The 25,181-nt window shown below is 37.5% G+C and overlaps 1 protein-coding gene across 1 annotated transcript in view; it reads right to left on the minus strand.

Annotated features, from left to right (window-relative positions):
- Window positions 1-25,181, minus strand: part of OSBPL1A (oxysterol binding protein like 1A) — a gene marked incomplete at both ends in the record, with an annotated part of 170,242 nt that overhangs the window by 23,024 nt on the left and 122,037 nt on the right. Inside the window, one exon of the mRNA XM_084252790.1 lies at window positions 13,794-13,869. Within this exon, the coding sequence (XP_084108916.1) occupies window positions 13,794-13,869 (76 nt within the window). The remainder of the gene's footprint in view (window positions 1-13,793; window positions 13,870-25,181) is intronic.

Raw genomic sequence — 25,181 nt, forward strand, 5'->3', positions numbered from 1 at the left:
CTGAAAGAGGAGACAACACAACCGATCCCACACAAACACAAAGAATCATAATAGTGTAAGTATATGCTAATATATTAGACAATTTAATAGAAATGGGCAAAAGCATAGAAACATACCAGATAGCAAGACTGAATTAAGAAGAAACAGAAAATTTGAACAAACCAATTATTAGTATGGAAATTGAATCAAAAACCTCTCATGATTGCAAAGCGATCTGCATTCACATGTTCATGGCACATTATTAATAATAGCCAAGTGATGGAAACAACCTAAGTATTCATCAACAGATGACTTTATATATATATATATATATATATATATTTATATCATAGACTCTATATCCACCACATTTTTTGGATACATATATGCATATGGAATATAACTTAGCCTTAAAAACAGAACAACAACAACAGAAAAAACGGAAAAGGAAAGTCGGCCAACATGGATGACCTTGGTAGGCATTATATGAAGTTAAATAAGTCAAGTATCACCTATACGTGGAATCTTTTAAAAAAAAAAAATAGAACTCATAGAAACAGAGCAGAGACGTGGCTGTCAGGGACTGGGAGTGGGGGGAAATAGAGGGTGTTAAAGGGGTACAAACTTCCTATTTCAGGATCTAATGCATAAAGTGGTGACTATAGCTGATCATGGTACTACCGAACTACTGAAATTTGCCAAGTGTAGAACTTCAGTCATACACAAAAATAGGTAAATATGTGATGTGATGGATGTGTTACTTAACTTGATATATACATATATAATGTATTGTACTTTACAATGTACATATATACCCAACCACCTCCATGTGCATCTTATGTATCTTACAATTTTTCAATTATACCATAAACTTCAAGATTACTCTTCTAAAGCAATCTTGCAGTGTGGAATCTGAACATAGAAATAAAATTGTTTCAAAATATCTTCAAAAAAAATTTAACTGAGCACCTATGTGATAGGCACTAGATTTAAAAGAGGCTTTTTAACCAATCTTGACTCAGAATGCCCTGTTTCCCTCTCTTAACTTTTGTATTCCGATCCATATTCAAAGCTCAGTTCAAATCTCCCAACTATTTTAGCACTCATTGATTCTGCACTTCTTCCAACTCTTGAAATACCAGAATGTATTGTTCCCAATTTTAATTTGATCACATATTAGGCTATATTACTGGCTTTTATTCATGGGTATTTACCAGCTGATCTTGATAACTATCCAGTAACACAGCTGCTACAGGCAGGCAAGGTATCTTACATGCTGCTTGAGCCCTCATCCCCTCAGGGAGAGAGGAGCACACTGCAGGCGCCCCAGTCTCATGTGCTCCCATGCATTCCCACTGTACTGGGGGGATTATTCCATTTGGGCATTTATTCCTGTCTCCTTCACTACAAGCTCCTAGAAGTCAAAACACCGCTTCACAGTACACAGTAGTTCTACTGGCAAAATGTTGAATAAAAAGCAGGATATAAAGCAACATGTTCAGAAGTATTCTAATTTTGTAAAATAAGTGTTTTATAGCTATAGAAGCAAATATTAGCTTCTGCAGCAGCAAAAATGAACAGCTGTTGTCTCTAGGAGTTAGTTGCATAAGTATCTTAAATTATCTTCATGTTTTTCTGTATTTTCTAAACTTCTTAAAACAAACATGTATTGTTCTTTCAATCAAGAACCACAGACATTATTTTATTATTTTTTTTAAGATTTTATACATGCATACAAGAACCAGGGTACAGGCCAGATGTGAGGGAGGGTGAGAGGATTCACCAGAGACAGAGTGGGGAGCAGAACAGGCAGACTGACTGAAATACACTGCTGAGGGGAGCAGCAGGCGAGACAGGAGAGGTCTACTGCACCATATGGGGATCTTGCCAGATGGCCGGGATTGAACCCGCACTGCAGAGGCTGCGGACAGTTTCACAGAACTGCGCTCAACTGCCTGCGCCACCAGGGGAGGCTCCAGACATTATTTTAAAACCTAATACCTTCAGCCTGACAAAAGAAAAGGATAGGGAAGCTAACAATTTGCACCATGGAAACTGGACCACCTTACAACTTACACAGTACATTATGCTAGTCACAAAAAGTACAAAAGTAAAGCAAAAGTGTAAGTGGCTTGATGGAAAAAAGGAGCAACAAAATACACAGGCTCTTCCAGTCCTCAATTCCAGGGAAAATAAAGCACTGTGGTTAAAAGAGTGAGTCCTGGACAGAAGGCAGAATGGTGGTTGCCAAGGGCTAAGGAGAGAGAGGCAAGAGGAATTATTGTTTAAGGGCTACAGTGTCAGTTGTGTCAGATGACAAGCTCTGTGGGTGGATGGTGGTGATGGCAGCACAGCAATGTGAGTATCCTAAGGCCATTAAATACATACTCCAAGAGGATTAAGATGGCCAATTTTATGTCATATGTCTTTCGCAAAATATTTTAAAAAATGGGCTGAGATCAAACACCCCTCACTACCTCATACATGAGTAAGCCCCTCACCTCTCCCCAAAGTGGGGACTTCATTGTGTACCTTATAGGTCTTGTGCAGATTATATTAATTGAATTCATATCAAACTCTTAGAATAGTGCCAGAGAGCAGCATGGCTCGGGAGTTCTGAATTTAAAAGGCAAGGGAGTGAGGGAAAGGACGTCTGCTCTTCCTGGAGCCCCATACAGGATGGTAGCTATAATCCTCACTGGAGGGGTCTCCATGTTGGCTGGTGGATGTCCTGTCCAGTCGTCAAGGGGCAGGGTTCTCTGCAGGGCTCTATCCCTTGGCTTGGATATGACATAAATTACACTATTTCTGGCTCAACTCTTTTCCTGTTTTGTATAGTTCAGTTTGTGAGTTATGAAAGGATGAAATTTATTTTAAAGGAATGTAAAGATCTGTTCATTAAAGGAGTGAAGCACTTTCACTGTATGTTTAATTCTGACCTCCCCCCTCTCACTCCACCACCCAAAGAAAAAAGCAACAACTACTCTCTGAACTATAAAATGCTCACTAAAGAAATAAGAGATGTGCTAGGGATGGCACAGCATCTTGGCCCTTAAAAAGGTGGATCGGATAGGAATCACAGTCTAAAGACTTAATCTTTCAACTCTAAAGCAACACTGTATATGTTATCATTTCCTCACATATATCTGACAAAATACACAACTTAAGCAGAAGGCTGCTGCTACACTTTACATATGTTAAGTCAATGAAAGAGTATGGTATAAATTCTGGAGACTAAGACACATAGGATAGGATACAGTTTTGCCATCGACTAGATTATTTTGCAATCACTTGAAAAGTTCCCAAATAAAAAGGCTTTAAATATAATTTTGCATTCTGAAATAAATTAAGCAACTTCTTACCTCTTTTGTCACTCATAATGTAAGCATTCAAGGAAATGAAAAAGCACACATCTGGACCAAATAACAGAGGCACTAAAAAGAGAGGCCTAACATAGGCATGTAACCCAGAACTGCTGTAAATAACACACCTTTGACCTCAAAGAGTAAAATGTGCTACTTTAAAATATAGCAAAATACTTGAAATTTTATTGCTTCTATTCATCTATATTTTAAAATAATCTTACAAATATTTTAATTTTTAAAATCTGCAATTCCCTAGATATGTAATGAAAAATTCAGTGAACACAAATTATATTTCATTCCCTCCTGGAAATTCACAAATTCCATTTTCATTTCTAATACAATGAGTTTGATGCTTCAGTCTCTAGATACTGTATACAACTAATTAGTTTTATGTATATTCCAATAATAGAAAAAAGCAACAATGCACATTATGAAGGTAAAGTATCAGCAAGAAACATTAGCTACAATACTTTTACCACTGAGACTTCAGTCAGCTGGAAAAATTAAATATTTATACCAGGCAACTCTACCTTGTGACCTAGCTAAAAGCAAAGTTTAAATTTATCCATGCAAATTAGCAGCAACCAATGATGAAACTGAAGAAAGTCTTAATTGCAACTGCTCATCAGCTGACAAACTGAGAAGGGAAAAAAAAGGACTTTTTCATCACTTAAACACTGTATAAAAAGCTGAAGGCAAGGCCAAGTTCTACAGAAATGGAAAATATTTTATACATGTAAAGTCTAGAATCTTATGCCATTATGTACAAATATTTAAGACCTGGGTTAGAGAGAGAAACTCAACTTAAGTCTTAGTCCAAGTCTGTCTGCTCATTTGCAGTCAGCGGGTTTCTAAGCTGTCCATTGATGAATACGGATGTAAAAATCCTCAACAAAATCTTATCAAACCAAATTCAAGAATGCACTAAAAGTATCATATACCATGACCAAGTGGTGTTTATTCCAGGGTCATGAGGATGGTTCAATATCCAAAAACAGATCAATGTAACTAACCACATCAATGAAGGATAAAAATCACATGGTCATAGCAACAGATGCAGACAAAGTATTTGATAATATTCACCATCCATTTATGATAAAAACCCTCAAAAAATGGGATAAATGGACCATTCTGCAACATAATAAAGGCCATACATGACATGTCCTACTCAAAGGTGAAAAGCTGAAAGCTTTCTCTCTAAGATCTGGCACAAGACAAGGATGTCCACATTACCTCTACTATTTAATGTAGCACTGAAAATCCCTGTTGGAACAATTAGACAAAAGAAAAATATAAAAAAAATGCAAATTATGAAAGAAGTAAAACTCTCACTACTTGCAGATGACAATATACATTGAAAATCTTAAAGACTCCACTCAAAAACAATTAGAGAAAATAAGCTAGTTTAGTGAAGTGGTAGGTTATGAAATCAATTTGCTAAAACTTGTGTTATGCAAACAAGCTAGAAGAGAAAGAAATCAAGAAAACAATTCTATTTACAACCACATCAAAAAGAATTAAGTACCTGGGGGGTAAACTTAAGCTGAATGTCTTGTGCAATGAAAAGTCTAAGACATTGTTAAAAGAAACAGAAGAAGACACAAAGAAATGGGAGAATATTCCTACTTCCAGGACTGAGAGAATTAACATTGCTAAAATGGACATCTTGCCAAAGAAATATACATAGTGCAATCCCTACCGAAGTTTCAATAGCATTCTTTTTTTTTTTTTTATAGAGGCATGTTTTATTTATTTATTTGTTTGTTTATACATGCACTGGGTACAGTCAGAAGCGCGGGAGGGTGAGAAAATTCACCAGAGCCAGAGCAGGCAGAAGGACCGAAGCACACTGCTGAGGGGAGCAGCGGGCGGCAGGAGAGGTCTGCGTGCCATGTGGGACCCTCCTCCGGTGGCCAGGGAGCATCCGGGGGTCGAACTGGCGCCACAGAGGCCGTGGGCAGCCTCGCAACCCAGCACTCAACCGCTGCGCCACCTGGGAGGCCCTCAATAGCATTCTTAAAAAAAAAAAAAAAAATGAAACAAACACTATGGCAGTACCAAACACCCAGAGTTCAAACTACACTACAAACTATGGTAATCAAAACAGTATGATAGTGAAATAAAACTAGTCACATAGGTCAATGCACTAGAATTGAGAGCCCAGAAATAAATCCACACTTCTATGGATAGTTAATTTATGACAAAGTAGCCAATTGTATATACTGGCGAAAGGAAAGCCTTTTCAACAAATGGTGTTGGGAAAACAGGACAGCCATATATAAAAGAATGAAATTAGATCACTATCTCAAAGTATCCATAAAAATACTTTGAGCTAAAGATTTGGATATAAGACCTGCAACTATAAAATACATAAAAGAAAACATTGGCAAAACACTCCACAGCTTCAGTAATGTCTTTGTGGATGCATCTCCAACAGTAACAGAAACAAAGGAGAATATAAACAAATGGGACTATACCAAACTGAAAAGATTCCACACAGCAAATGTCTAAAAATAATGCTAAAACAAAGACACCCTAATAAGTGGGGTAAAATATTTGTACATCATACACTGACAAGGGGCTGATATGCAAGATCAACAAGCAACCCGTACAACTTAACAAAAAGAAAGCAAACAATCCAATCAAAAAATAGGCAAAGACCTAAATAGACACTTTTCTACTTTTTTCATTTTTAAATTATTTTTTATATCATTGTTCATTTTTTTTTAAGATTTTATTTATTTATTTATACAAGAACCGGGGTATACTCAGAAGCGCAGGAGGGTGAGAGGATTCACCAGAGCCAGGGCGGGGAACAGAACAGGCAGATCGACGAAATACACTGCTAAGGGGAGCAGCGGGCATGGCAGGAGAGGTCTGCCACGCCATGTGGGACCCTTGCTGGCGGCCAGGGATCGAACTGGCGCTGCAGAGGCTGCAGGCAGCTTTGCAGGCCAGTGCTCAACCGCTGCACTGCCAGGGGAGGCCCTATCATTGTTCATTTTTAAACAATATTTGCTTCCCCCCCAGGTGTAGTCCCCATAGTTTCCTTCACCAATGCATCCCTGCACCATCACCACAGTCCCCTGTGCTCCTCCCTCCCTCCCTCTGATCCTTCTCCCTCCTCCTCCCCTGTAGACTGTCTCTGATTTAAAATTGTCTGTTTTTCTTTTGTTGTGCTTTGTATAGTTATTTTTTTTTTACACTGATGTCTTATTTGGTTCCCCTATATTCCTGCTATAAGTGTAACCATCTGATATTTTTCTTTTTCCTCTGACTTATTTCACTAAGCATAATTCCTTCTAGCTTCATCCATGTTGCTGCAAATGGCATGAGTTTAACTTTTTTGATTGCTAAAAATGGAGCTACCATATAACCCAGCAATTTTACTCTTATGGATCTACCCAAGGGACACAAAAACATTGATTCAAAAGAACACTTGTACCTCTATGTTTATTGCAACACTATTTATAATAGGTAAAACCTGGAAACAACCCAAATGTCCAAAAATAGATGACAGAATTAAGAAGATGTGGTATATATACACAATAGACACTTTTCTAAAGAAGACATACAGATCTCCAACAGCCACATGAAAAATGCTCATCATCACTTATCAAGTAAATGAAAAATCAAAACCACAATTAGATACCACCAGATACCACCTCATATCTGTGAAGATGGCCCATATCAAAAAGACCAGAAACAAGTATAGGCAAGGATGCAGAGAAAAAGGAATCCCAGACCTGATTCGGCCCCTATGGAAAACAGTATGGAGGCTTCTCATAATATTAAAACTAAATCTACCACACATTCGAGAAATTCCATTCCTGGGTGTCTACCTGAAGAATGCAAAAACATCAATTTGAAGTGATGTATGTACTACTATGTTCACTGCAGCCTAATTCACAACAGCCAAGTTATGGAAACAACCTAAGAGCCCAACAGATGAGCAGATTAGGAAGTACATTTATACTGTAATACTCAGCTATAGAAGATCAACTTTTCCCATTTGCAATAACATTGATGGAACTGGAGGAAATGATGCTAAGCAAAATAAGTCAGAAGGAGAAAGACAAATACTTTGCAGTTTCACTTTTATTTGGAATATAGAGAAACAAAACAAAGGGTCACAAAACCAAACTCAATAACAAACTCTAGAAATCTAACTATTGAATTGAGACTACTGGGAGGGAGGCGAGCAGGGCACGGAGGTGCCTTAGTGGACTATGGTAGCAGTCTACGGGTACCCTGGTGTGGTTCCAGTGTAGGAACATACACCTGAAGAGGTGTAATTGTATACCACTGCATCACACACAGTGTTGTAAACCAATGTCACTGCAATTGAAATAAAAGCGAAACAGGTCTTCCAGTTATTTCTCCCCATGTTGGGATATTCTAACCTCAGCTCATTGTACAGTGTGGTGGTAGAGATGCTAAATTTACTTTACTTTGCTACTTATGTCCTCAATCTCTCAAGTCAGTATTTATAATGTACCAGATTTGGCAAAATTCCAAGTCTTATCTAGATTTTTATTTTAGATTTAGGATTTAGGAGGATAGTTGTCACAGTGGCATATGCTAATGTGCTTCTGAGACCAGAAATATCATCTCACTCTTGGGAGTGCTCAGGATGTGTCTGCCCACTGCTATGTGGCAGGCATTCCACAGCAAGTGAATGAGCTAATTCTGAAAATTTGAAGGAAAATTTTTAATGTTCATGGTAAGATAAAAGAATTTCATCCAAAAAAAATCTACAAACATGGGTTTCAAAAAAGTTATTTCAGTTTTTTCCACCCTTTGTCAATACTGAAATGTGTATATGAGTGAGAGGAAAACAGTGACATGAACTGAGAGTTCAGAGTCCTGATACAGTTCTTCTGGTACATTCCCAGTGATTGGAACACCTGTGGTACAAGTGAGGGCTTCCAAATTTTTGTTTTCAATAACACTGAAAGAAGTCCTAATTGAGTAGTCATGCTATGGATCATGCAAAATTATTTTTGATATTGTTATGTGATTTTTGGCATGTAGTTGGGAAGGGGTCAAAGAACTGAATGATATTGTTAGATATTTAAAAACCCCCACAAAACTCCTACTCCCATCTGCCTATTAATATGAGCAAGGTTTCTTAATCCTTGAATCTATTAAGAAATAAAACCCTGTCTTATTCTAGTAATAGGTGAAATTAATTCTCAGGTGTCTATGTCAACTGAAAAAAATCTATTTTACGAATAAACATTTTACCTTTTATATTATTTTGTGTTTTAAAATGAGTTTATTGAAGAATGTTCAGACAATAATGTGTGATCTGTCACTAAAACAAAGTTCCATTTCTTCATGAAATCAACATTATGTAAGAGGTTACAGAGTTATAAGCTTCTTTCTATACTGGCATTCTGGTAGCATAGCACAGTGAAATCATTTTTGCAAAAAAAGCGTTTTCTATGCTTCTCCTGAATAAGTGAGGAATAACAGAAGTTGGCATAAAAAAGTCAATTTTTTCTATTCATTTTATGGTGCTGGAGCCAGTATTTTTACCTTCACAGGCTACACTTTTCATTTTATCCACTTTAATAAATTCTTTGAATTCAACATCATTTGATACAAAAGTCCACACATTATCTCGAAATCTCTATGTATTTAGAGAGCCCCTGAAGATGACTCTGCTCCTTAGTCTCTGAGCCAGTGCTGACCTTATAGCAGTATCACACTGAAGTAGAACTTGAGAGATAAGCAGGGGTGATCTGTTGAGACTGTATGAGCTCATCGAAGCTCTCTTGGAGACTGTTTCTCAAAGTGGTATTTCAGTGTAACTGAAAAGAACTTGGTGTAGGAGGAAGAAATTGTTTTTCTGATTCAGGCTGGCACTGATATACAGTGGGGAAGGCACTTCCCACCATGGAACAGACAGAAGTATTCAGAAGCCCAGTAGGAGAAGCCTAATTCCTATACCACCTCTTCAGCCACTGCTTTTATGTTAACTTTTTCATAAATTTTGTAATGCTTAGTTTGATCACATACACTAATATCTTAAGAATAAACTGATGCAAAGAAACCTTTACCACTAAAATCCTATGATTAAAGGGTATAATTATTTTATGTGTCATTTTGTGATAGCACAGTATAAGGTAATAAGCAGAAGACTTTCAAAGATAAAAAAATTAAGTTAGGATAATATTCTAGAGCAAATATGGAAGAGAAATAGGAGTTAAAGGAGAAACTAGAACTATAAGTGTCTCAGATCATAAGTAACATCTTGCTCTTGTTTTTTTTTTTTTTTTTTAATGGAACGATGGTATTCAAGTCACTATGGTATTTGGTTCCACTGGATACCTTTAAGAGAGTGACATAACACCCCCACTTTTTTTTAAAAAAAAAGATTAGTATGTGTAATGTTTCCAACCTTTTTCATCTGCTATAATAATCAAACATTAAGGGCCGGCCCCCCTGGTGGCGCAAGGGGTTAAGACGAAACCTATGAAACTGTCCACAGCCACTTCAGCATGAGTTCAATCCCTGCCCAGGGAGCCACCCACATGGAGCGGCAGACCTCTCCTGACTTGCCTGCTGCTCCCCTCAGCAGTGTATTTCAATCTGCCTGTTCTGTTCCCCACTCTGTATCTGGTAAATCTTCTCACCCCCTGCACTTCTGGCCTGTACCCTAATTCTGTATGCATAAATAGATACATCTTTTTTTAAAAAGTAAACATTAATATTCTTTGAAACCCAAGATACATAGCAAACAGAGGTTCAGTATTTATTGGCCCTGGACAGAGAATTTACTCAAACTTTGTGCCTGGGCCCTAGCCTGCCTCAATCTGGCTTCCTGAATCACTAAATACGATCATCCCCGACCTAATTTCCAGGTGAGTCCTGCTGAAAAGTCCAAAGGGGTTGGAGTAAAGAGAAAGAAGAAAACAGGGAAAACAAGACAATGGGATTATGGGATTAGATTCCTTCAACAAAAGGGCAAAGGTTAAGGAAACAAGGAACAAAGGTTTCAAACTATTAACCAATATCAGTGTTAAATTCTGAGCTGGGAATTTGTCTGGTAAACATTTCAGTCACAAAGAGATTTAGGATTGAATTCCAGTTATGTAAAGTATTCATTTCAAGTGGTATAAACCAAGATTTTGGTTAATATAATCCCATGCAAAACAGATTGGGAGGAAAAAGGAAAGGTGCCATTAGTTTTAGAAATCTAAGTCTTTATACTCTTTTTAGAGAAAAGCAAAGAAAAACGTGTATGTTTGTGGAAGTGGAGGATGGGGCAGAGAGAGCCTCGCTGGAGCAGGTGCTGCAGGGCACCTGAGTCCAGCATGAGAAAGGGAGAAGATACTCTGGTTTTCCTTAATAAAAACAAGTGTACTCAGGCCACACAAGGCAGATAAGCATCTATCACGAGTTCCTAAATGCTATGTATTTTGTACAATGGCACTTCACTGTAAAACTAGATCATCATATAATAAATAAGGGGCACTAATTTTAGAAAAAGTATGGATGAAACCCCAGTTCCATACAGAATTGTGAGGCTGTCACCTGCAGGAAGTTCACACTCTTCATGCTGATCTGGCACGCTCCTCAAGTCAACAGAGACATAGTGAAAAGCTACTGTTAAGTATCAAATTCCCTCCACTACTTTCAAGATTTACTACTATGAAATTATTAAGAAACTGGGAATGTGAAGCAAAAGGAAGAGTAGCTGAAGGACACAATCATTGCTTTTAGGCTTTTGTAACTAAGATCTGCCTACACAATACAGACCTGAGATGAAGTGTCTGGATTGTTCATTGTAACAGAACCATGAAAATACTAGGATTAGGGCCTCCATGGTGGCGCAAGGGGCTAAGCACTGCACTGTGAAGCTATCCACAGCCTCTACAGCATGAGTTCGATCCCCGGCCAGCCAGGGAGCTACCCACATGGCACAGCAGACCTCTCCTGTCTTGTTCGCTGTTCCCCTCAGCAGTGTATTACAATTAGTCTGCCTGTTCTGTTCCCTACTTTGTTTCTGGTGAATCTTCTCACCCCCTGCACCTCTGGCTTGTATCCCAGTTCTTGTATGCATAAATAAATAAATCTATATAAAAAAGAAAATATTAGGGATTTGAAAAATGCCTTCACTTCTAAGTGAAGTGTAATAAAAAGTGTGGTCACTAAAATTTTCTAAGTTTTGACCTATTTTTTCTTTGGAAGTTAGAATAAGGCAAATACTGGAGGAGTCAACACCAAAAATTTATTCTAGTGATATTTTATTTCTCATTCAAGATACACCCCACTTTTAATCTCTCTGCTTACACTTTTTGAATGAATGCCTGTGGGATCCTATGAGAGTACCTAAAGAACATTACATTAATGCACATTGATAAATATCTTCTAGAATATCAGTCTCTTATAAAACCTCAGCAGGACACTTTCCAAAAACATTATTTCCCCTGCAGCATTTCTCTGTGATTTTATTCATAAGTGAGTTCTATAGATAGAAGTTCCAAAACATTCCCTGATACCTTTTCAATCCAGTTCTGCTTTTATTTATGATTCGACTTATGTGTTTATTTGTGTAAATAAACACATGAGCACCTAAGAATAAAAGTAAGACCAGTCTTCTAGAGAGACAGAGTATCTTTCAAAGTATGACAGGTATGACCTAACATACCACTATTTTCCATCTCTTAAAAAAATGTTTTTCTCCCTTTACACAGAATGCTTGCTTTAGCTATAAACAGGACAGATTGTTGATCTATGCCTGAATAAACTTATGTCACCTCCACTAAGTCTGACACCCAGTGAGACAGGAGATGGTAGGGGACAAACTCAAGCAAGAGCAACATTGTGTTTTCCAGGGTGGCCAAAAGGACTAAACCGCATCTGAGATTTTCATACAAACAATTTGACCAAATTGTTTTCATACAAACAATTTGACCAAATTGTTTCAGACAGATGTGGTAACTATTACGTAGAAACTCTTTCTGCAGAATAGAAACCCACTTAGAATCAGCATTAATATAATGGAAAATATCATTTGCTATAATGGTGAGTATTTCTCTGTGAAACTGGTTTTAATTTTAAACACACACATATGTATTTGCATACTGGATCATAATGTTTTCTAAGGGCTGAAGATAGACTGACTCTGTAGACTATACATAGATATTATAATTTTTATGCTGAAAAATCCCAATTCTACAGAGATTAAAATGTATAATTAAGATCTTATATAAGAATATATACATTTGTCTATATACATTTGGTTTGTAATGATGAACTTTAATAGAATTGAAACAGGATTAACTGCGGATGATAGTATTAAACATTATGTTAAACCAGGGACTATCCTAGGCATTTTACATAAATTATTTTATTGTTCAATACACCTCTACGATACAAATTATTCTCCTAATTATACACAAGAAGAAACACTACTCAGGAAGGTAGGACAACTTACTTGCCTGGGGTCTCAAAGATCAGAAGCAGAACTGGAATTAATCCCACATTATTCAGCTACAGTGTTTAACTGAGTTACTGTGCATGAAGTAGAATTAGAAATACTTGTTTAACATTAATGTTTCTGTGATTAGCTCCTTGACATTACATTTAGGAAGTCTCAGAGGACAGGGATGTAGAAACATGCCAGAGTGGGCACATCACTGGTGGAAAGGAATTCCGGCATCAGAATAAAAATCTTTACAAAGTGATTATACTTCTCAGTGTATGCAAAATTCCCAGCATATTCCCAGCTTGCACACTAAATTGCAAAACTTTTTAAAAAGGTAATGTTCGGGCAGATTTGTAAGCAGCTTAGGATTGCTTAAGAATGCTAAGTTTTAACATTTTCATCATTCCTGTTGGTCAAAGGTCACACTAGAAGAATTACAAGAACTCTACTCAAAACTTTAACCGCTATCACAGGGTGGTTATGTGGACTGCTATTTTAAAGGGAATCCAAGAATTGACACAATAGTAAAATTTGCCATTCACCATTTTACCCTCCAAAATCAGATTTGCCTGCACAGGTAACTAAACAGAGACACATTTCAAATGTCCAATATGCCACATTTTCAAATACAAAACACAAAACTTGCTCTGTGCAAAGAAGTATAAGTGAAATTATATTCTACACAATGGGAGTCTGTTTTTTGACAGAATTTTTTGGTAATTCTATGAGGAAATACAAATGTGCTCTAACAACTAGAAAAGGGCATTTTTTCTTCCTATTTCCCGACAATGAAAAGAAACATTAAAGCCGTATTGTATTAAGTGGCAAAAAGAGTGATTCAAATTCTGTCAGGAAAACCTAATACTGGACGTTTCCTGTTTTCTGATTCTCAAAATTTCAATAAACAGTTATTCATCATTTTTATACAAATACTAAGGGTCCCTCTAAAAGATATACAATGAACCACAAATCTGCTTAATATTATACTGTAAAACTGATAGTTAATTTACCATTCCAATGCATTTTCTGAGGATGCTCCAGATACTGAAGTCATTTCTGGAAAACATTGGGGAGGGCAAACTTGTTCTGAAAAAGGAAAAGAAAAATATTTCATTTTAATACCACTGACATTTAGAAGGAAAAACCATGATTAATGTGAGAGCTACAGGCATACAAGAATAAACACACCTTTAAAATGTCCATCATCTTAGAGGAAAACAATGTCAACCTGAGGTTGTACCTCTGTTCACAGCAATCCTGGGCCCCTGGAAAATTTCATAGCAGATTGACTGGTCCTAAGTCTTTGGTTTTGTTTGGATTTGAATTCTTCAAGTTCAACTTTGTTGATGCCCAATTGTTTGGACCACCTCGGAGGGACCCTGTTACTTAGTATAAGACACACCTTCCGTATGCTGATACTTAACAAGTTATTTTACTCTAGGGCTAAATAATGCGACTGAAATGCCACTGACAGAACCTAAAGATTTTTTTTTTAAGATTTATTTTTGCATATAAGAACTGGGGTATAGGCCAGAGGTGTGGGGGGTGAGAGGATTCAACAGGGACAAAGCAGGGAACAGAACAGGCAGATTGACTGAAATACACTGCTGAGGGGAGCAGGGGCAAGTCAGGAGAGGTCTGCTGTGCCATGTGGGTAGCTCATGGCTGTAGTGGCTGCAGATAGCTTCACAGACTGCATCTTAACCCCATGCGCCACCAGGGAGGCCCAGAACCTAAAGATTTGTAAGAAATTAAAAGGGAAAATGCAAACTAACTATAAGAGCCAAAGTAAAACTTAGGCCCTGCATCATATATCAGTACTTTTCTAAGGACTGACATGAACATATTTGGTAACTGGATATATTGGAAAATCCCTTACAGATTAATCTCTACAAGAGGAGCATTATCAAAGCCTCTGCAGAGAGTTAGAAACAGCAAGAAGGATAGTGGCTGTCAGTGGCAAGAGGGTCAAGAAGTTAGACAAGCAGCATTTCAGGTCTCAAGCATCCTGAGACCACACTCCTGGTTGGTAGGAGCCAAGTCCACTTCCAGAGACCACAAGAGAACATCAGGAGGAGGGGTAAGAATTGCCCAGAACAACTTTCTAAAACACAATTGCAATAATGCATTATTTTGTTATCTCAGGCTGTGTCAAAGAATGGTGTTTCCCAAAATATACCCATGTCACTAAAATTTTAAAGAAAATATTAAGCAAAAAATTATCTTCTAAAGAATCTATTCTATAAACCTCTTTGAATTAGAGACATTTACACAAGTTTCAGTTTTTAAGTAATTTTAAAATCCTCCATGATAAAATTCATATTTCTTTCCCTTTCAGGAACACACACTGCTCATTTGGCAGATTTGTCATGGAACCAATCTGCTGGATAAGTGGCCACAGATGGTATTTAAATCACATTCTCCACAACCCAAGATCATCAATTTCTGTGACATGCACAATGGATTCCAGGGACATAATCCCTGCCATTATCTACCATTGTACATCTAATACAGCTTTAGAGAAGTATATTAAATTTTCTCTTTTCTATGAAAAAAATCAGTCAGAAATACCTAGGAAGTTATAAATTCAAAATGAACTCTGTAAAGACTAAGAGAGGATCAGGATCCATCTCTCTACCCCACAACAAATTCTTACATTAAATGTAAAGGCAAGAATAGCAGAAAGGCAAGAAAAGCAAGAAATATGTTGGAAACAAGACAGGAAAGCAAGGGACACCCAAACTTTTTTATAACTCTCAGTTTAGAAACCATCATAGGACTGCCAGTCAATTCCTCCCAGAAATATTCTATACTTATTTTGATGCATATATCTCTTTGTAGTGTTTTTTTTTAAATAATAAATTTTATTTTTATATTCCCCCATACAATTGCAAACGCCCCATTCTGACCCCAATCCTTCCCCTCTCGCCCCCCACCCCCCAAAAAGTGTCTCTGGTTCATAGTTTTTTGTTGATTTTGATTTTCACTTTCTTATATTCATTTTCCTGGTCCCTTATTTAAGTTTTCTAGATTCCTGCTATGAGTGAGACCATCCGGTATTTTTCTTTCTCTTTTTGGCTTATTTCGCTGAGCATGATCCCTTCCAGCTTTGTAGTGTTTTTTGAAATGCAGTAATTAGTCATTTATGAAGAAGCCAGGTTCTCTTCCAATGATCTATTCTAGAACACACCCAGAAAGCAAAGGTGATGGTAAAGGGCTACAACAAGAGCCCAGCTATCTTCTTGTGTACGACACAGAGCATGACACAAACTTCCTTCAGACCATGCTGCATGCACCAACAGATCAGAAGCAGCAGCTCATAATCTAATCAGAGAAAACACTCAATCTTCTGCAGTGTTACTCACAGAAACTATTGAAACAATAAAATTTGATAATTAAAAATTAGATTGCAGATTAAAATTTTAACAAATTTATACCAAAAAGGACACATTTCTATATTTTAAAATTTTATTCCCTCACCAAGGGGAAACAAAGAATTCCCTAACTATATTGGATGAAGGAGGTGTTCCTCCAGGCAGAAACAGAGGAGAACAACAATCAGAATTTTCAGGCTGAAAGCACAGATCAATTATTCTCTTCTCTTGGAGTTTATCTGAGAGTCATTATCCTGAATTCTATGCTTCCTTTTTCTCTTCACACAGAGAGAAAACACCCTGTGCCAGGAACTGAGGGTGATATGCCCTGGTTCTATTTCAACCATACAGATGACATTATAACTATCTACCCACAACACATTCACTGGTTTTAAATGAAGAGTCACTACAGTTATTTTATCGGCCTGATACAAATGGCTCAGCCTGTAGCCACCAATGCTCCATACACTGAGTTGTGCACACATCCCAACTGAGCCATGTGGATTTGTGGGGTGATTCATAAATGCTGTGCTATAGAAGACCCCCTATTCTGAAAAAAGGTGCACAGGGTCAGGAGCTCACTATCCCCCAAATCTTCAAAGAATATTTTTGGATGCAGAAACTATATGTAAGGCTCAGCTTGCAGAGCCTCTCAAATTCACGTGACTTTGAGATTCTCAAATTTACAGATTCTCTCAATCCACCTGAAGGCACTGGACCCACTGCCTTCCTGCTCCTGGCTCCCTGGATTACTAGGATAAGCACAGAACACTTGTTGCTCATGGAAATGCTCTGGGGAAAAAAAGCAGGCAAAAGTAAGCTTAGCTAGAATTAGGTAGCTGGTGTATCATGCTTTTCAAGTTTGCTTCTTAATTTTCCTGAGGCCACATGTGCCCTTCTGGGTCTGTATATAGCTATGTGTATTCGCTACTGAAATGTTATGCAGGAGGCTCTTGCATGGAGGATGTGAAACAACTGTGGGATGGCACAAAGGGCCAGAGCGTACTTTCTTGCCACAGCCTATGTGGGGCCAACCCCCAGGTCCAGGCCACAAGGCTGTATTATAAGCTGAACTAAAAAAAGCAATGCCAGGAACAACCGGAGTCTTTCAAAAATGAAGATACAGTTTCTTACCTGATTATCAGATTAAAGATTTTTAAAAATCTTTGTTATTTTTATTAAGAATTATCATATTTGGTTAAAAATATTCATAACCATTAGAGATACCTGCTCGCTGAATTAGACTCTCAACTGGTAAGACTTCTTTGTATATTGTACTTTATTTAACCCACCTACATTGCAAATAACTTTCTCCGAGTTAACACTGGTCTTCTGATTCTGTTAACCATATAATTTGCCAAACCAAATCTACCAACCTGGTAAGGCTAAACATGGTATCATCATGATCTATATGTGAAACATTAATTAAACAACTTTCAGTGGTTTCCCTATGGACAAGATGAAAGCACTTGGCTATTCTATTAATAGTTACTCAAGAAAAAAGGTCAGTTTCTCTTTTTTTTTTAAAAGATTTATTTATTTATTTATTTATACAAGCACTGGGTACAGTCAGAAGCGCGGGAGTGTGAGAGGATTCACCAGAGCCAGAGCAGGGAACAGAACAGGCAGACTAACGAAATACACTGCTGAGGGGAGAAGCAGGTGGCAGGAGAGATCTGTGCGCCATGTGGGCCCCTCCTCTGTGGCAAGGGATCGAACCGGCACTGCAGAGGCTGTGGGCAGCTTCCCAGTCCAGTGCTCAACCGCTGCGCCACCGGGGAGGTCCAAAAAAAGGTAAGTTTCTTAAAATGGCTTTGGATGGGCCTCCCCGGTGGTGCAGCGGTTGAGCGCTGGGTTGTGAAGCTGCCCGCAGCCTCTGCAGTGCTGGTTTGGTCCCAGGCCGCTGGGCGAGGGTCCCAGCTGCTCCCCTCAGCAGTGTATCGTCAGTCTGCCTGTTCTGCTCTCCACTCTGGCTCTGGTGAATTCTCTCACCCTCCCGTGCTTCTGACTGTACCCAGTGCTTGTATAAATAAATAAATCTTAAAAAAAAAAAACCCAAAAAACAGTTTTGGAATCTCATTTTTAATTTTTTTAAAATGTAAATGCCATATCAAAACCAAGACAACACATACAATAAAAACCATCTTCTTACACATTTACCAAATGCAATTAAATATGGGGGGTATGTAGCTCATTTTTCAACTTACAAAATACATTACTATGAAACAATACACAGAAAAAAAGCAAGCTGGTTATCTCTTCCCGCTCCGATACAACAATCTGAAGAGCTTCCTTTCATGCCTTTTTTCTTTGTATAAACTATATGGGTGTGTGAATTTTACTTGAAATATTACCATACAGGTCATTTTATTGTTTCCACTAAATAGTAAGGCCCCTTTCAAATTGATTGATACAACTATATCTATCTTCCAAATACTTTTACACACCCGTTATGTGCACATACATGTAACTTAGTAGCATCTCATGCATTCTGCCCACACCCCACTTCATCTCTGTCACCACTGTACTACACTGTAACCCAAATTAAGAACTGGATAGGTATCTTTTATGCATTTTTACATTTTCTCAAATAATCCCACACAGGGCATGCATATGAACACAAGGGGGCTTCCTGACTTTATGATTCCAACAGAGAAATCCAAAAGAGAAACCAGTTACACAAGCTTCTCTATGGTTTGCTTTTCCCATAAAATCCTTCACATAAACTTGTTCAAGTTTATGGCAGACTAATTCTTTCAATGAAAGAATACTACTCCAAGACAAGACTATGTATATTTTGCCATAGTCCATGAAAGGCATTCAGTTTTCCTCTTTTATTAATGACAATGTAGCAAAAACATTTTAATACAATGTTTCAATCTGATGCTTTGATTTCTATAAGATAAATTACTGGGAGTGAAATTTCTGGGTCAAAAATATCTCTATCCTGTATTTCCCAGATATCAAATACTCTCTGAAAAGTTTTAAAAAATTTCGTATTTCAGGTTGAGCACTGTGCTGTGAAGCCGTCTGCAGCCTCTGCAGCGCTGGTTCAATTCCTGGCCGCCAGGGAGAAACCCACATGGTGTGGCAGACTTCTCCTGCCTCGCCCGCTGCTCCCCTCAGCAGTGTCTTCGGTCCGTCTGCCTGTTCTGCTCCCCACTCTCTCTGGTGAATTCTCACCCTCCCGTGCCTCTGACCTGTACCCCAGTTCTTGTATAAATAAATAAATCTTTAAAAAAAATTTCGTATTTCACTAACAATCTATGAGAGTATATTTTCCTACATCCCCACCAGCAGCAATACATCTCGAAAAGCATAATTATTCAAGTGCTGTCAGTTGGATTACTAGTAAGTTATTGTATTGCTTTGTTTTTCCTTGAATACCAGTGAATCTGAACATCTTTTCATGTTTAATAACTATTTGCATATACAACTGTAGATTGCCTATTACATCGTTGATAACACGGATTTTTTTTTCTGTAAATTTCTACGAATTCTTTAAGTAAGCCAGTTGTTAATTTTTTGACATCTTGATTGCAAACAGGATCATCTGCAGGTTAAAAAAACTTTTATAGTCAAATATGTCTTTTATCGATTATTTTTGTAGCTTTGGGGGTTTTATGTGGGGAAGACTTCTCCCACCCCAGAATTTTTTTCATGCTCTAATTCTTTAAATGACAAATATATGTCTATCAAAAATTCCTATCTCTACACAAAAATAGCTAGGGGCGTCTGAGGCAGGTGCCCTGGCTTGTTCACTGGGCCATGCTTGCTATCTATCGGCTAAAATGCCCTCTGGCTCCTAGGTATTTAAGGGTGGGGCCTGCTAACTCACCCAGCGCCCTTTTTCAGCTCTCCAATACTTCTCTTACCCACAATTCCAGGAATCTTAATAGTCTACATTTTAATTTAGCTTTATCCCACCTCCTATCTCATATTAAAAGACACGTGATCATTGGTTTGTATGCTTCAGAGAGGTTTTTCTTTTAAGTTTTAGTTCAAAAGTTATTTTTTAGAAAGCAACACTTTCATAAATGCTATTCATTGTATCACTCACTTTAAATGAGTTCTGCCAATATGAAGTGTTCGCATACTAACAGCTAACATTTAGTTGGTATTCACTTTACAAGTTTAGTGAGTAGTTAGAACTGAGATTCTTCAATACCAGACTATTAGTTCCCAGGTTTCAGAGTCTTGGCTGATACTTACTGAGGGTATACTTGAACAAGTAACTAACTGTTCTGAAAGCTCAGTGTTTCCACTTAGAAAATGGAAATACTACTTCCACAGGTCATGGAGAAGTTCCCAAGAGATAATGGGTATACAGTATTTTTAAAACTTCATTGATGGTTTGTAAACTCAATTAGTGGTTCACATAATAGTATTAAAAAAACAAAATAGAATACATCTAGTAAGGATAGGTATTGTAAATGAAAATTTTGTTTCAGTAGTACATACACCACTCATATGTATATTGCATTATTTAAATATTTTTTTTTTCTTATACTATGGGACTTTATCACTGACCTAGAACATTCACTTTAGTGCCTGGAGGGTAGAAAGTCTCAAAATAAGAGGACATTGAGCTATCATTTCAGGGGGAAATCATCTCATTTTTCTGTTTGAGATGTTAAAGATTTAAAATTACTGTATTCTGAGTGGATAACTTACTTTTTACTTACTAACTTTCCAAAAATGATCTAGGAGTAATGACTGTTTATTGAACAATATGCATAACTATATAAATGTTTGCAGAGAGAACTAGGTTAAGAGGTAAGATTTCTTCTAGCAAGAGAAGCTTGAGCAATTGTTTCCACCCTTGTGCTACTGCCTGGCTAGGAAGGCTTTACACAGGGATGAGGGAAGGTTTAGTTAGGTCAAGGGTCTCATCTGCCATCAAATACCAGAATGAGCTGAGCAAATTTTTCAAATTCCATACCCTGGGTTCTAGAACTTCTAGTTAGAGGGTGGGGGGATCGGCAACAAAGGACTTTTTTCGTTAAGGAGCAATCAAACAATCTGGGCAGGGCTCTACACTTGTAAAGTCCCTTTCTTTTTTGTGACTTAAAAGCTCTTGGTAGTCTTTATTTAAAGATTTGTTTTTATTTATACAAGAACTGGGGTACAGGACATTGGCACAGGAGGGTGACAGAATTCACCAGAGACAGAGCAGGGAGCAGAACAGGCAGACGGACAGAAGACACTGCTGAAGGGAACAGCGGTTGAAAAAGGAGAGGTCTGTTGCACCATGTGGGAATCTCCCTGGCCGGCCAGGAATTGATCTGGAGCTGCAGAGGCTGCGAACAGCTTCACAGCATAGCGCTCAACCCGCTGCGCCAAGGGGGAGGCCCAGTACTCTTTGTTTTAATGTCATACCAATCTGGGTGAAAGTACTAGAATGCTTCTATCTGAATGACATTTTTAATATATGATGAAAGAAATTAATTAAACCCCATTTTAATTTATTGTGCTTTAAGAATTCCATCAAAATTTTTAAATGGCACTAAAACTGACTCCTGTCTTTAGACTTGAGGAAACTTTCACCAAATATATCCTTGAGAGAAGGCTTCCAGCATTCCAGAAGGCTCCTCCATTCAGGCTTCTCTTCAGCACCTACTTGGAGAGCAATCTTAAATTCAAGCAAGCTGTCAGCAGTGAGAATTTTAAAAGTAACTTCAGTATTTGAATTTAAAACACTGTGGATGGCTAGTGTTCCATGTTCTACTTAAATCTCACAATTGATTTCCCTGTGTTCATCCATCCTTCTTCATTCACTAGGTTGTAATTACCCCTAAGGTTAGAGGTGATGTCTTCTTTTCTTATGTGCCCCTCACAGTGCTGAGTATTCTGCATGCAACAGATGCTTAATGTTTTAAAGTAAATGATTTTCACTAATGTCTTTTAGGTTAAATTTGTGCCAAAGAAAAGAAAAACAGTGGGTAAGTGTGAAGTAAGCAATGAAGAATACAAATAATCTAATTTTCTGCCTCTAAGTCACACAAGAAAAAATTTTTAAAAAACCAAAGTCCTTAACACATACTTTCACTTAACAATTGCTCATGTTATTAAATATTCTGAAGGAATCATTTTTAAATGGCAGAATGTTCATTTGGATATTTGGAAAAGCAAGGAAATAACCTACTTCTTCAACCAATAAAGAAGTAATGAACTAAAAACATAAAAAATAATTTCACAGAGAAGCAGACTTCAACATATCTTATAATATTGATAATTTCTGTGTGTATGTCTATATATGTTATGTATTTGGTACTTACATATATATTTGCAATTTCTAGATACTTACCTCTTCTAAAATCTCAGAATTCTTTCTCCAAGTCCCACAATTTAAATAGAATCCTAATAATCACAGCCTGTATTTAATTTACTCATCTTTGACAACTTTGCACTACAGATGTTTAGCAAAGACCCACCTGAAATATAGTCTTCCAAGTTAGGAAGCCACTGGGAATAAACTACGAAATTACAGTCTTAATACTAATGATCAGGTATTAAAACAATGGTTATAGGAATATAGTTCACAAATATGTTATTTAAATTAGGTTGGCAAGGAGGTGATATACAGTATAGTAATCTTATCATTGGCTAAACATAGTCTCCCTTACAAATCATGTGAAAATATCAATTTCCATTGTTGGAAATTTACCAATCCTCTTTATCCTTTCTTCCTCCTGGTTAGGACATAAAGAATCACATGAGTGCAACTAATTCTCTCCATTTGAAAGGTAGGATTTTCTAGCAAACACGATTATTCACCCTCCACTCTTATCTAGAAAATATGCAAGGTTGCTATTGGGGTTAACTTACATTCTTATCACACTCAGGAACACAGCAAGTGCACAGAAATGCTGCTGAGCTAAATGTTCTGCCAGTTACTTTTCTATTAATTAGGGTTCTAGCTTCAGTAAATTTTCCCACAGTGCATTTATGAGATAACATCATCAGTAATACTAGAGAGCCCAGAGTAGTGGTTAAAAGTTGGGAATAAGCAAAAATTTCTTAAAATACAAAAAAGTCCTAGTGTCAAGTAAGGATTATAAAGTTGACTTAACCAAAATAAAAAATTCCTGTTCATGACAAAGTGGAGGAAACATGTCCACAATAAGGTGTAAGATCCCACAGCAGCTTTTATAGAACACTTAAATTCCTAAGACACAATGACTCCAAAGTGGAATGAATCCGGCTGTCCATGACAGGGGTGTGGACGAGCTCTGCCCGTCTCCCAGCAGCAGCACATCACTCAGCAACAGCAAATGATGAGCCCCAAAACATACAGTAAGGCTGAATCTCAAAACATTAGGACAGACTCAAGAGGAGTACCCATTGTATGATTCAGTTTATAATGCAATTCAAAAACAGATGAGGAACCTACAGTGACAGAAATCATACAGAGGCTGTTATGGAAGGTGAAGCTGACTGGAAAGCAGTTAGAAAGGTTTCACATCTTGATTGGCGTATTATATAGGCATATACATTGCCAAAACTCATCAAATTCTATCTTTAAGGTCTGTGAATCTCACTGTATGTAAATTTTACTACACCAAATACACGTAAAGAAACTGTGTTGGTACACAATATTTCTCAAACTTTTTTGGTCTTAGGAGTAACTGACTTTAAAAATTATTTAGAACCTCCAAGAGTTAGTTTTCTTTAACTGTGGGATCTATCACTATATTAGGAAAAAAAAACTGGGAAAAAATTTTACTTACGAATAATTATAATATCAATATATTAACTTAGATAACATTTTATGAAAAAATAACCATATTTTCCCAAACAAAAATAGTTTAGTAAGAAGAGTGCTATCATTTTACATTTCTGCAATCTCTAAATCTGTAGCAAAGATAACCTCCTTCTGTATTCAGTCTGTCAGACACACTGCATGTCATCACTAGAAAATGCCACTATACACTTAGTGATAATGAAGAAGACAAATAAATGCCCTAGTTACATGTAAAAAAATTTTTAACCTTATGGGTTTCTCTGAAAGGGTGCTGGGACTCCCCCATCCCACCCCAAGGTTCACAGACACCACTTTATAGAACTGCTGGCACAGAGTCAGCAAAAGGGCACTCGCCTTCTCTGAGTATTTCTTTAAGAAATTTGGAACAAGGTAATTTTAAAAAATTCACTCAACAAATGTTAGATGAATTTCAACTAGTACAACTGGTTTTGAGGATAAGAGGCTGCTTACTGTTGAGATACTTCTGCATCAAAATGTTATTTCATTTCCAGATTCTGCATTAAAATGTTATTATCCTGACACTTCTTAGTTAAATGGGTTTAAAGATATTTGGAATCAATGAGATTTTTTCATGTTACCATTTAAATCTGGGAGCAAAACAAGTTTCTTGGCCATGCAACTCAGAGAAATTCAACTTAAATTGATCCAATCTGGTGTTATCATGAATATAATGTTTTCATATAAGGAAAATAATGTTTGCCTTCCAAAGTTGATGCATATTATCCGTCAGTCATGTAACATCAATGAAAGTTGTTGTTGTAATCTATGTGGAGATTTAAGATCTTCAAAGTTATCATACAAAAGAAATATTTTATAAATTTCATATATTAACATCAACACAATAGGACTAAAACTTACTTACATATTAATTAAATTCCGAAAATATACCTATCCCCATTTTATTTATTTACTTTTTAAAAGATTTATTTATTTATTTATACATACAAGCACTGGGTACAGTCAGAAGCGCGGAGGGTGAGAGAATTCACCAGAGCCAGAGCGGGGAGCAGAGCAGGCAGAAGGACCGAAGTACACTGCTGAGGGGAGCAGCGGGTGGCAGGAGAGGTCTGCGCGCCATGTGGGACCCTCCTCTGGTGGCCGGGGAGCAGCCGGGGATAGAACCGGCACTGCAGAGGCTGCAGGCAGCTTCGCAACCCAGCGCTCAACTGCTTTGCCACTGGGGAGGCCCCCTATCCCCATTTTAACAGAAGCAAGCTTTGACAAGTCTTAAAGAGAGCCACATCACTTACAACTCCTTT

This window comes from Talpa europaea, assembly GCF_964194135.1.
Source record: "Talpa europaea genome assembly, chromosome: 13".
Lineage (NCBI taxonomy): Eukaryota > Metazoa > Chordata > Mammalia > Eulipotyphla > Talpidae > Talpa > Talpa europaea.